This window comes from Lycium barbarum, chromosome 12 (genome assembly GCF_019175385.1).
Source record: "Lycium barbarum isolate Lr01 chromosome 12, ASM1917538v2, whole genome shotgun sequence".
Lineage (NCBI taxonomy): Eukaryota > Viridiplantae > Streptophyta > Magnoliopsida > Solanales > Solanaceae > Lycium > Lycium barbarum.
In genome coordinates this window covers 68210298-68224701 of record NC_083348.1, presented here as the reverse complement: position 1 = coordinate 68224701, position 14404 = coordinate 68210298, and the positions used below count along the sequence as shown (strand labels likewise).

At 36.9% G+C, this 14404-nt stretch overlaps 1 protein-coding gene across 3 annotated transcripts; it reads left to right on the top strand.

Annotated features, from left to right (window-relative positions):
• The first annotated feature begins 3255 nt into the window (after positions 1-3255).
• LOC132625158 (serine/threonine protein phosphatase 2A 57 kDa regulatory subunit B' theta isoform-like) lies at positions 3256-14148 on the top strand. 3 transcript variants are annotated; one of them, XM_060339972.1, is made up of 3 exons: positions 3256-3601; positions 4237-5628; positions 13292-13499. In XM_060339972.1, exons 2-3 carry the CDS (start codon positions 4441-4443, stop codon positions 13355-13357), a joined length of 1254 nt encoding a protein of 417 aa, XP_060195955.1. In that variant the 5' UTR covers positions 3256-3601; positions 4237-4440; the 3' UTR covers positions 13358-13499. The 3 variants fall into 3 exon arrangements, with proteins under 3 accessions (XP_060195955.1, XP_060195953.1, XP_060195954.1); XM_060339970.1 differs by having other exon boundaries at positions 3261-3601; positions 13306-14148; XM_060339971.1 differs by having other exon boundaries at positions 3261-3851; positions 13306-14148.
• The last annotated feature ends 256 nt before the right edge of the window (positions 14149-14404 follow it).

Here is a 14404-nt window from a genome sequence, read left to right as displayed (position 1 = left end):
TGCACACTTAGTAAAGTTGATGTGGTCGTGGTTACTCGGTAGTAAGCAGTGGTTAGGTAGTTGCCAATATTTACATGTTCCACAGTGTTTGTTGTGACTCTTTCCCGCTTTGCCGCTTTGTTTCCTTGTACACACTGATTTCGAGCAATTCTTTTACAGAGTATCTAATGAGGTTTCTCTTTCTAGCTCAAACGCTTTATCCTTTTCACTGAATTTATTTGTCTATTTGCTTTTTTATCTAAAACAAACTTTTGGTTTACATTTTCAAGTTATATTTTTGGACGTTGATCTGTTGATTTACAGAGCCAGGGCCCGTGAGGACGGTGAGTGTTTCGGGTAAAATGTGCGATGGTATTAACCTCCATTGATGGAACCTTTTCTGTGGTTGAGTATCATATTTTTTTCTTTAGTAGGTCTTATCTTTTTTCTCTCTTCAGTATGTTTTCATTCTTAGATGATAGATAGATAGATATTGGTTTTCTTCTAAACAGCATGCCCACAGTTTCGGTGTGATCAACAAATCCAATGCAATGGACTTGAGGAAAAGGTTGTCTGCTCCTTTTACCATTGGCAGGGACTAGGAATTTTTTTTGGAAATACTGAAAGCAAAGTTATCACATCTGGAGGAACTGTTTTAGTTCTAGTGTTATAGTTGGAGTGTTAAAAGAAATTTCAGTGGAGGCAAACACTGTTAAGGTTTAATGGACAAAATTATTCTGTACCTATAATGGTGGGAGGTAGCAAGTATTCGATGGAATCGATGAGGTGTGAACAAGTGGACATCACCGTCATAAAAAAAGGGTATTATAGGAAAATCTTCAAGCCTGGGCTACGGAAAGTTGGAGAGTTACAATTGGAAAGAGATGGACAACTCATATATTATCTGAATATTGGGAGGATTCAATTATCTTGATGATTAATTTCTGATCCATAGTTTTGCCATGTCCTGAAGGTAATGTTGCCGTTGGATTACTTGAGTATGCAGGCAAGTAGCACCTGATGTTGCCTCATTTATTTATGAGCAAGGAAGATCTTTATGACTTTTATCATTGTCTTTTTATATTTTTATTTATTGGAGAAGATTGTAGTTTTCATATTCAAGCCTCAGTTGGATCCTTTTCACTTTAGAGTTTGTGGGGTCAAAAGCAGCAATGACACAAATTCTCTCAAAATTTTAAATTTTCTGGGTATGAAAATGAGCCGACAGAGAGATGGATAGCCACAATTTGATTATTCGGCATTAAAATTTCAGATTCAAAATGACCATTATGCAAAAGGAAAAAGAAAAGAACACAATTATGTTTATGATTTAAATTGGGATGTGAGAAAGAGATTGGACCAATTAAAGAACAGAAGTGTTGAAGAGACAAAGTTGTCTTTAAGTTAAACTAAATTCCAAACCTTCAAAGCGGGGAAAACAGAAATGGCAAGCAACCGCGCAATGACAACAAGAGGGATTTGGACTTGGGTTTGCATCGTTTTCTCGTGACTCGTGAGCTTTTTAACTCAAATAGTTTCTAAGTTTGGAGATATGTGTATTTTTATTATATCTCTAATAAATCATTTGAAAAAAAATACATAAGTAAGCCTCTTTATAAGTTGTTTTCAATTTTTTTTTGAGTGTTTGGCTGACCAGCTTATAAGCCATTTTATGCTTAAAATAAGCCCAAAAAAATAAGTTGGGGTAGCCCAACTTATTTTTTTTTTTGCTTATAAGCTGTTTTTTTAAGCTAAGTCAAACGACCCTTAAATCATTATACTTAGACCATATCAATTTATGGGAAGGCAATAGTCTTGGATAATTCTCATCTCTTGAACTAGCTTTTTCGGGTTGAATTAGACTTGATATTCATTTCTTTAGTAGAATCAACCACTATGTGCCTACTTTGATCGCCACAACATTGCTGCAAATGATTTAAAAGCTAAAGTTGTGTCATGGGGTTATGGCAGAAGTGATTTGAGGCTTGAGAGTAGTTTGATTTTGTTGGAATCGAAATAATCAGGACGTCATGTAGAAGCTTAGACTTGATATTCATATCTTTAGTAGAATCAACCACTATGCCCCTACTTTGATCGCCACAACATTGCTGCAAATGATTTAGAAGCTAAAGTTTTGTCATGAAGTTCTGGCAGAAGTGATTTTGAGGCTTGAGAGTAGTTTAATTTTGTTGGGATCGAAATAATCAGGACGTCATGTGGAAGCTTACAATTGCAAACATTAAACAGTGATAAATCAGACAACAAAAAGAACTATATTAAAATAAGCATATTATTCTTATAGGATTTGGCCAATTGCCTTATATATGAGAAAACTAATATAAAAGCATAAAATCCTACTGAGAGAATAATCTCCCTCCAGACAAGATTCTTTAATAACTACATTGCGGATGCTATTTTTTTTTATTTTTTTTGTTCTATATGAAGGAAATATCCTCAATTTATAGAAGTATAAAACTTCTCGTAAAAGAAAGGGATAAATATGGAAGAACCCTTTTCTACCCAGAAAACTTTTTCTACCAAAAAGACTTTTTAAAGTAACACACAATTATGGTAGAATCCAAACAAGGTAGGAAATTCAGGGCAAACCTTAACAGATTTGAGCTTTGGGGATAGAGACATTGCCGTTGGATGTTTTGAGTGTTGAAGAAGATGATGTTCCTGTCACCAGAAAACAGTGATCCTCTTCTTCAAAGTTCAGGGGTAAATCTGGACTACTTTACATAATTCAAAGGCAAATTTAATCCTGTTCGTTTATGAAAACTGCTTGTTGGAAAGCTTCTGCCATTAGTAAATAAATTCATATTTAGGCTAATATTGCGAAGACACATACATATTTTATCCTAACTAATGACGAATGACAAAGTTTGACATATCATAAAGTTTAATGGTATATCTAAATCTTTTCCTTTATTCTTATTATTGATTATTGGCAAGTGTAAAAAGGAACGGATGGAGTACAATTTGCTTCTCTAAAACAGGAATGGAGATGAACATCTCTTATGACTACATTTGGTAAGCTCCTTGCCCCATGCTTAGAAGACAAGTACAGCCATTATCTTTACTTTTGCTCTTCAAATCTCATCTTTAACCCTCACATTCTTAAACTCCATTTAGAATTTGAGGGTGAAATTTGTCAAACAACAATTTGTACCAAACTGGATTATGGAGAAACTAAACTGTGGATATTGAAGCTGAAATCTGTCAGGACAAGTGGAACATAGTATAGAACAAATAAATCAAAACAAAGGACCAACTAGGTAACAAAACAAAAGGAAATAGAAAAAAAGAAAACAAATAAAGAAACGGAAAGTTGGAGAGAGAGAGAGAGAGAGAGAGAGAGGAAAAAGAAAAAGGAAAGTTAGAGACAAAATGGAAAGAGAAAATGGGAAGAACAATAATTCTTGTTAACCAAACACATCATCATCATCTCAAGAACAACAACAACCAAAGAGATTGGTTTCCTCAAATCCATCATCCCCTTTTCTTGTCTTTCCTTAGCTTGGGTTGTTTTCAGATTTGAATCACTTACCCAACTCTTAAAAATTCAATCTTTATCCACTTTCCAGCTTTATTTCTTATCACCACCAAAAACCAACTAAATGTAAGCATTAAAAAGCTCATGATTTTCCAAGGAAAATGATTTCTTAATGCTGCTTTTTTTGTGTGTGTGTGTGTTTTTTTTTTCCATCCCTTGTGTTGTGCTAAAGTTCTAATTTTTCTCTCTTGCGGCTGATTCTTGGTGAGGAATTTCATCTGGGTTTTTTCTAAAATCATGCCCAGATCTTAACATTTTTTTTATCTTGATGCATCACCTTGAGTTGTTTGAACCTCAGATAAATGAAAGAATGAAGGTTGGTGCACATTTGTCCCCTTTTTTATTGGTTAAAAAAGAACATAAATGGGTCAGAATTGTAATCTATGGGATTTAAAATTTGATGCTTTGTATATTCTTTATCTGTTTATGGGTTAATAATTTGCTGCATCTGGGTTTGGTCTTGTTCTACTTTGGTTCATATTTTCATAAAAAAATGTGCTTTTTTATGTTTTTAATGGGAGTGCCTTGATAGTCTTGAAGAAAAAAAATGGTTTATGTTATAATAGTTGATAGTTTATTCCTCAGAGATAAGAAAGAAACCATGAGTTACTAACTTAGTTGATGTTTGGGATTTCTTCATTTTACCTCCTTTTATGTTAATCTTGTTTTCAATTGACGAGGAGATTTATTTGGTTATACAGGCGTAACACTGGATTGTATAAAGCTTTTATGTTGGTTTAGGGTGGTGAAGATAAGATTTTTATGAGGTGCATGATCCCCATGGTCGCTACAAGCAGTTAAGTAATTGGATTTCTGCAGATTGTAGACCTTTTTGATTGACGACGTGTCTTGAGTTCTGAGTATTTTGACCAACAAAGCATTTGGGTCAACTATAGTTTCAAGTGATGATCAAGCAGATACTCAATAGGCTCCCACGGAAGCCGTCTAAGTCAGGAGATAATCGTGATGGAGGAACCTCTATATTTCATTCAAATGCTTCAAATAGTTCAAGAAGCAGTGACTTGTCTAATTCCCGACCAGGGAGTTTGAGTGCTCCAACTCCAGGGCTGAATAATGGAGATAGACTCCCACAGGCTATAAATGCTAAGGTGAATGGAAATGCAGCAGTTTTTTCGTATGAGGCATTGCCTAATTTGAGGGATGTACCAGCTTCTGAGAAGCAAAACTTGTTCATCAAAAAGCTGAACTTGTGTTGTATCTTGTTTGACTTTTCTGACCCAGCTAAAAACTTGAAAGAAAAAGACATCAAGCGACAGACATTGGTGGAGCTAGTTGATTATGTTACTTCTGCAAATGGGAAATTTACAGAAGCAGTCATGCAAGAAGTAATTAAGATGGTATCCGTAAATTTGTTCAGACCTCCTACTCCCCAGCCTGGGGATAACAAAGTTTTGGAAGGTTTTGACATGGAAGAAGACGAACCGTTGATGGACCCTGCATGGCCTCATTTGCAAATTGTGTATGAGTTCCTTCTCAGGTTTGTGGCATCACCAGAGACAGATGCAAAATTGGCTAAGAGATACATTGATCACTCATTTGTAATAAAGTTATTAGATCAATTCGATTCAGAAGATCCAAGAGAAAGAGAGTACTTGAAGACTGTACTTCATCGCATATATGGAAAGTTCATGGTGCACCGTCCATTCATTAGGAAATCAATCAACAATATATTTTATCGGTTTATTTTTGAAACTGAGAAACATAATGGAATAGCCGAACTCTTAGAAATTTTGGGAAGTATAATCAATGGATTTGCTCTACCACTAAAGGAAGAGCACAAATTGTTCCTTGTTCGAGCTCTTATTCCACTTCATAAACCAAAATGCGTCCAGATGTATCATCAGCAGTTAACTTACTGCATAACACAATTTGTGGAAAAGGACTGCAAGCTTGCTGATACTGTCATAAGAGGTTTGTTGAAATATTGGCCTATCACAAACAGTTCAAAGGAGGTAATGTTCTTAGGCGAGCTGGAAGAGGTCCTAGAAGCAACTCAGTCTCCAGAGTTTCAGCGCTGTATGGTTCCTTTGTTTCGTCGGATCAGTCGTTGCTTGAGCAGCTCACACTTTCAGGTTGGTTTTTTTGGGTTGATTTGACATGTTCTTTTTTCTGTTCTTTGTTTCCTGAAAGAATTCATGGGTCACTAGACTGAATCTGCGATGCTTGTTAAAGGTTTGTAATAAGCTAGAAGTTGGTGAAATCACCAAACAATTGTGGCTTATGATCACTGAGAACATGTTAGTAAGAATCTATGTGCAGGGGCTGATAGGAAAAAAAGGGGCAGCCCGGTGCACTAAGCTCCCACTACGCGCGGGGTCTGGGGAAGTACAAGGGTCTATTAAATTAAAAAGCATGATGGAAAGTTCACTCTGTAGAGAGTTGTGTAGTTTGAAATCCAAACTATGTGACACTAATACTTGACGTGAATAGATTTGAACAAACTGTATATACTTGGAAAAGAATGGGACAAAATGTACATTTGATCATTACTCAATACAGCACTTTGCAAATTGAGACAAGCGAATGCTAAAGAACTTAGAAATAAAAAGCAGGCTGTTGGATTTTCTTACCCCACACGGACACAAAACTCCGAAGCTGCAAGGACAGGGTTCTAATGAATTTGGAAAAATAAATGGGCTTACTATGATTAAACTGTGATATATCAACTCACATGATTCTACGGATATGACAATTATTCAAGTCAGTAAAATTTAAGTGAGAGCCAGTAAAGGAAGATATACCAGAAAATGTCTTATGGTTGTCGGCTATGTTTGCGTGAATCCTTCATTTGTCCTGACATACCCCTGCCCGACGAGTGTGATAGGTTGTCGGTACTTTGTGCAGATTCTTCAAAATACACTAAGGGGTCGTTGGTTGTTGGTGAGGGAGTGAATTATTCATGTATTATAACTGCGTAACTAGTACCATGTTTGGTAGCATTTTAGTTTCTATGTATAAAATTCAGCACACCAAGTATGGTGTTGGTTACCACTTTACAATCCCGCATAACTAAAACATGTATAAGTTATGAGGATATTTATCTATTATTTTATGTAGGGTAGAATGTAGAAGATGGAATAACTAATGCATGAATAACTAAATAACTAAATCCTGCATAACTAGTTTCTGCATAACTCTAACCAGCAACAAAACGATCCTTAAATCATCAAAAACGTTGACACAGCCATATCGAATACTTCCATGCAACTGGACCACATACATAGCTGTAAAACTAGTCCGAGCAACAAAGGTTGTAAGAACTGCATGATTGTTATGTTGCAAGAGGGTACTAGCATAATATAGGTAGTGAGCAGCACACCCTTACATCTAATCTTCTGGAAAATGTAATGTTTGCATGTGACTTTTAGGAATCCATGATACGAAAGCCTAAATGTAATGTAGCCTTCTGCTTAGTGAAAATTTGGTTGTCTAAACTACTATATCAACAAGTATGTATCTGCTGACAGTATTTCTGCAGATGTATGTGAGAGTTACATGACATATTTTGGCTTTTATTTGAATGCTTTGTCATTGAATTAGCCACAACCTCTCCTGTCATTGTCCAGCAATTTCAACCTATTGATATGTCTTTCTTTCGCTTACATAAAATTGAACATGTAAAAGGTAAACTCTGCAAGTGAACATCAATTGCATTATTTATCTTCACTTATAAAAAGAATATATAAAAATTATTCCCTTCTATTTCCATACCACTGCATCTATATTATTGTTTTCTTTTCTGTTTTTGGGCCATAACATCTGTATTACCATTAGCTCTTACATTTGGTCGTGCCTGTCTTTAGCTATTCCAGATCACAGTATCACTTAATAGATGGTAAATGTGGAAGGGGAAGATAACCATTTGACAGTGCTTGTCAATTTCAATAAATGAATTTGTCGTAAGAGTGATTCTGCTAACGCTCGTTTGAACTTTTTTTCGGTTACTTGATTTGTAGTTATAGATCAAACTTGCAGAAATTTGGGATATCTCGCAAGGGTTGTTGAACTTTGTTAAATGCCTTAAGTTTCAATGGGTGACATGAATGTGGAGCTCAATTTGTTTGCCTTAACTGATATTAGTCCAAACTTGATGATGCGTCAAGTTAGTGGCATGTCAAGGAAGCGTGTTAGGTTAGGGAATGATGTAAAGAAATTGCCATAATTATGCATTGGAATTGCTATCTTTGGTTTGAGGGAACTTTCAACAGAGTTCTTGAGTCCTGCTAGGTCCCCACTTTTTCAGCCTCTTTGATGTACTCTTTATCAGTACTCCAACGATAGCCGCATCTTTCAAGAAAGAATAATATGCATGCAGATTTTTTTTTGATAATCATGGTGCCGGTCCAGCTTGTGCGCACCTCGACTAATTCCATGGGATACCTGCCACCTCCCATCAGCAACCAGGGGTGGACCCACATACAATTTCTTGGTGCTCGAGCACCCATTAACCCCAACGTAAATTATCTTTATCTCTATAGAAACTTAAAAAAATATGGTTCTATTAAATCAGCAGCACCCACTGAACTAAAAGTCTGGTGGGTGCTTTGGTTGGGCGGGTAGATTGAAAGCGTGATTTTTATGTTAGGTGCAGGGTTCGATACCAAGGTAAGTAGATGCTTTTTAATAAAGTCATTAACTTTTCAAGCTTTAAGTGCAGGGTTCGATACGAAGCTGCACAAATGCTTTTTAATAAACTCATTAAGTTTTTCTGCTTGAAGTAAATGTTTTACTCTTTTTTCTCCATTACAGATTCTTTTTTTCCTACTTTTATATTTTATTTATTGGCTTTTCTTTTTACTTGGTTTGAACTTAGGGATTCTTATTTTTTTTTTTCCACTTATTTTCATTGACAAGTCCTTTTCTTCCAATACTGACAACAAACTCTTCCTTCTTCTCTTTCTTTCCTTGTTTTACTTTGCTTACTTTTAGGTCTAGTTTTAAATGTGCTTTTACGTTTATGTAATTTTTTTGTGACAGAAAGAGAAAAAGAATCAACTACCAAACACTTCTTTTGTTTTTCTTGGGAAATCTTGGCAATTTGCTAGGAAATTCTTCGAGCTAATTCATATTTTTTTTCAAAAAGCGAAAAGTTTTTTTTCCCGATATCGATACTATTAATCGTAATTTTCTCATTACTTTTTTTTTAATTACTACATTAAAAGAGCTTAAAATCCTGGATCCGCTACTGCCAGCAACAGGTACCAGGTAACTCTATCCACCAAGGCTAGGATAGATGGGAAGAAATCACCTAGTATTTTGTTTCTGCTGGGTTTTGAACTTGAGACCTTATGGTTCTCAACCCACTTCATTGACCACTAGGCCACACCCTTGGGTGCATGCATACAGAAAATTATAAATAAAAGTAATAAACAATAGGGAAGAATTTCTTCACAGTCTATCAAATTTTAGATATTATTTGAGTTAAATAACTGTCTGCTGGTTGTCCTCTCAAGAACTAAGCAGTAGGCAGTAAGTTTTTACATGTTCTCTTCCGAAATTATGGCCTTATGCATGCGACCCTGCAACCTTTCAAGTATTAAATTTGAACTGTCCCAACATTAATATCTCCGCAGACCAGTGAAGTTTTCCTAAGGATCAAGTTTATCAGCTCTCAGAAGAATAATTGCGGAGGTAAATGCATGTATAAGATGACTAAGCACCATATTTCTCATGGAGCATAGAAAATGAGTCAACACTAATGGTGTGTGTAATCTAATAAAACACTATAGGGGTCACTATGGGGATGGGATGAGGCTGGGAAGGGGGGGGGGGGGGGTGTTGTGGTGGCGTTGGGTGGGTGGAGAGGAGACAATGGACTTTAAATGCCACTTATGGAACTTCTTTTCCCTACTTCCATTAGGGTAGTCATTTTTCTCATTTTTAAGGAACTTGTTTTCCCAGAGAAAGTATTTTCCAAAATATTTTGACCAACCAAACATGAGAAAATTGAAAAACATTTTCTGAAAAATATTTTCCTCCCTACCAGAGATGCCCTAATACTTGTTCTTGTTGTTATTAATCCTATCTAGGGAGCCGTGGAGGGGGGCACATTTCAGAATGTTTTAGAAGTTATCTAGTTAAAGCATATCTTCAGGAGAATAAGAAGAACACCAGGCAAAATTTAGTCCTAAAATCTCTTAGAGGACTTTTATGTTGCTCATTATCAACCTTTTCTAGGTTCCATAGGAGATTCTTTTGCCTATTTAAGCATCTTACATCCTATTTTCCATTCCTCTTGCTAGACAGAGTAAGGTGGTGCTTATCAATCCTCTGTTGTTTCTCTGTGTTATAAACTAGACAGGATTTGCGCATGTTTGATCCAAGGTGGATATAGAATTATGAGTGCATCTGAATCCAGTAGCATTAGCTCAGGCTGTGTATACAAGAAGTCAACAACAACAACAATAACATACCCAGTGAAACCCCACAAAGTGGGGTCTGGGGAGGGTGGGGAGGGTAGAGTGTACGCAGACCTTACCTCTACCTTGGGAAGGTAGAGGCTGTGTATATGTATTAAAAAATCATTAAATAAGTACAAACAATAGATTCTGAACCCAGTAAACCAAATAGGTTATGGTAGGATTTCGAACTCCAATCCATAAAGTTCAAATCATGGATTCACCTCTCTTGGTCAAATCGATTTCAATTCTCCTAGAGAAACTCTAACTTGCTGCATTTATTTTGGCTAAGGCTAGAGATGGTATGTCTTCTCTGTTGTAACTTTCTGGGATAACTTGATAGAATGAAACCCTCAACATACGAAACAACATTTTGGCTAGGCTTTATATCTATTGTGAAATAATATTAGCATACAACTCAAAACCTTAAGGCAATGAGTGGAGCGACGCACCCTTAGATACCAAATAACCGATGAGGGACAAGTGTATGCTCCAACGTTCTCTCGCACTTGTAACCATGTTCTAGGGTTTACATGGGGATTGAAGACTTTCCTTTTCAATAATTTTTTTGAAGAGTGGACCTGATGTATAGCGAGATTAGGCACAATAGGATGAGGGTGGGCTTAGAGTAGGAGAGAGTACAGGAAATTACACCCAATGTTCTTGAAAATGAGGAGAGCAGTGTTGATCAGACATGTCTTACTTTCAATGCCTGTACACATGCTTGCAGCAATCCAACCTTCAGTAGGAGTTTTAAATCAGTTGGAGAAAATGTTAAACAAATTCTTGTGGGGAGGAACAGATGAAGTAAAGAAACATCACTGGGCTTCTTGGGAAAACTTATGCTATCCATACGATGAAGGAGGAGCAGCTTTTAGAAGACTTAAAGATACTTGTGCTTCTTTCGCTGTGAAGCAATGGTGGAACATAAGGACTAATAAATCTTTATGGAGTGAGTTTGTGTTGGCAAAATATTGTCAAAGAATCCACCCTGTGAAAAAGAGATGGTATTCTGGGAACTCTCACTCTTGGAATGCCATGTGCAAAGTTAAAAATTTAATGGATCATCATATCCAGTGGAAGATTGGCAAAGGAGAGCTTTCCCTATGGTATGACAACTGGACAGGCATTGGGGCTCTGTGGAACTTTCTACCAGAAGGAAAAATTCCAAGGGATGTCAAGTTATCAGAGGTGCTGATTAATGGACAATGGCATTGGGGGGGGGGGGGGGGGTTGGGATGTTCATTTTCCTAGCCATATAATAAGTCACATTTATGCAAAGCAAATAATTCTTCAATTTGACAAGGATGATAGGGCTATTTGGTCACCTGATCAGAGAGGTCAATTCTCAGTAGCCTCTGCCTGGCATCTATTGAGATAGAAAAGACTCAAATGTTGGTTTGACACTATGACTTGGAACAAGAAGGTACCTTTTAAAATGAATTTCATTTTGTGGTGAGCTATAAGGGACAGAATCCCTACGGATGCTAGGCTTTCCAGGATGGGAATTTATGCACCTTCTAGATGCTGCTGCTGCAAGAATCTAAAGGAAGAAGATATTGAACACCTGATGTGTTCTGGAGATTTTGCCAAGAATATATGGGCAGTTTTATGTGGTCCAGTTGGTATACCTTATTGCAACATACCATTGAGGTTATTACTTAAATATTGGTGGACTTGGAAAACTAAAAATCCTGTCTTAGCATTCCTTATGAAATGTTTACCAACTGTGGCTGTGTGGGAGTTATGGAAAACAAGATGTGGAGCCAAATATGGAAAAGAATCTCATAACATCAGAAGGTGTATTAGTCACATTGCCGAGACATTAGCTCACCTAGTTGGGACTCAATTTGTCAATGTTAAATTGAATCCTAACTGGGAGAATATTGTCCAGCTTATGGGAAGCAACATCATCAGTAAGAGAAATATAATGGTTAGGTGGCTCAAACCATTCATTAGTTTTGTAGCTGTAAAAATGATATATGTGGAGGAGGAGGGGTGATAAGGGACAATGAAGGCCAACTAATCTTTGCTTATTCACCAAGCCTAGGAGCTGGGACCAGCAATTGGGTAGAGGCTAAAGCTTTACTGTATGGGATCAAATGGTGCATAACTAATGGCTATGAGATGATACTTGCCGAAAGTGACTCCAAAATCCTTGTGGACTGTGTGAATGACCTAAATCATACACCATGGAAAATCCATGATGAGGTGGAAGAACTGAAAAAGCATATGGAATCCACTGGTTTTATCTTGCAACACTGTTATAGGGAAGCAAATAAAGTAGCAGACAAGCTTGCCTCACTCAGCTTCTCAGACTCTCAGAACAAGGTTTTTGTTGATCTTCCTTCAGAAGTTAAGGGGCTTATGACAATGGACAGATGGAATCTAGCCTCATTTAGAACAATAAAAAAGAAGAAGAAGGAGATAACTTGGGATCCACCTTGATAGATAGGATCATAAGTGTTCATATATAGGAAGTAAACATAGTTCGTAATCTTGATACTTGGTTTCATGTATGTATGACCAAGTACTCAAGCTCTTCTTTTGCATATACATCATCTCAAAGTAGGAGGTTTAACCTCAAGCTGAAAAGGGAGGAGTAAATCACCTTTTGTAAGCTCCCTGACCCTCACCGTGTAATTTGCTGGAAGATGAATAAAATGCAGAAAATTTATTAAAAAATGAGTGGTCTTGAACTTTTGACCCCTGCTTTCCCCACGGCAAACATTCAAGGTCAAAAGTCAAAAGTGTTGCAAAACTTGTTACACTTGAAGTTTTGGCCATAGGGCAAACAAGGTCAAAAGTTTAAGACCGCTCATTTCCAAGGCCAATCTTGTAAATGCTCAATAGGAGAAGTGGGCCTGAAGATGAGAGTAGGCTTAACAGGCTAAGGAGTGGGAGCAAAGTTAGTGGCTTGATAAAGTGAACTGAATTGAGAGAAGCCCAGAGCGGCTCGATGGTCTGAGTTGAAAAGAGAAGACCCGAACAATACCCTAGGTAGAGAGAAGACTGTTGTGAAATGGGCTTACCTAAGCTTCCTCTGATATCGTATGAACTAAATCAGAGCATCAAACTCGAAACCTTAACGCTATTTAGTGGAGTGACCTAGGACATTATAAATCCTTTTGGGAACCCTTACACGACCAATAAGGGGCAAGTGTTTTCTCTAACATTTATGATTAAAAAATAAAACCGATGATAAATGGACGCATAATGTAGTGTGATTATTTGGTAGAATGAAATAGAAGGGATCCATTTAGTGATATATCTGCAGCTTCCTCCTCCTCCCCCCTCCCCATGTGACAAGCTGTTTTTCATTTTCACTCTGTTTAAGTCTTGCATTGACAGGTGGCTGAGAGGGCTTTGTTCCTGTGGAACAATGATCATATTGAGAACCTAATCAAACAAAATCGTAAAGTTATACTGCCAATAATCTTTCCTGCCTTGGAAAAGAATGCTAGAGGCCACTGGAATCAGGCAGTACAAAGCTTGACATTAAATGTCCGTAAAATCTTCTCTGATGTTGATCCTGAACTCTTTGAAGAATGCTTGCACAAATTTGAAGAAGATCAGTCTCGTGAAGAAGAGAACAAGACAAAACGTGAAATGACTTGGAAACGGTTAGAGGAGATGGCAGCAATGAAAGCTGCTAGCATTGAGCCAATGCTAGTTTCTCTTAGGGTAACTCCTCATTCATCCACTGGCTAGAGAGACTGGTATACGTGTCACTGTTACTTCAACCTTGATGAGCTGACCTCTCTGCTAATCGAGGATGGGAATTGTGTCAAAGGAGTTGGAATCAACAAAACGAGTCGCGTCTCCTTGTTTGTTCATACTGTGATATACTTACTTAAAAGTTGCTTTCCCAGGTCTCTCAGTGAACAGATGGATACCAGCTCTATTTGAATTCGGATGCAATGACTGTACATATGGAATTGCGTGACAGCGCTTCAAGGTTTTTATATTTTGCAAGTGCAGGCGTAGCTAGAGTGAAATTGGTATATTTTTTGTTGGATTTTCAAGTGATGAGATTGAAAGAACATCATTCTTCAGGTAGCTTTAAGATTTTTTTTTTTGCATCTAGTTTTCTTCTAGTTTTTATTATCACATGTATGTTTGGCATGAAATGTTTCTGTAGATAATCCAAATTAACACAGGAAAGGCAATGTGGAATGACCTTATTCTTTTGAATTTACCATTGCTGGCCATCGAGCCTGCTGGTTTATGACAGCTAATGATTGTGCTAAAAGATTAGGCAGTTGAATATTCATTTCCACTAAGCAATAGGCAAAATTTAGGGAAAAAAGTGAAAGGACCGTTATGATTTTGAAGAGACGGGGATAATATGTTTAAAAGAAATTTGTTTGATACTACTAGCAAAACTGAGTTTTACAAAATTTCATTTCTTCGAAATTTCTTGTATATTCTTCTGCATTTGTTTTATTGA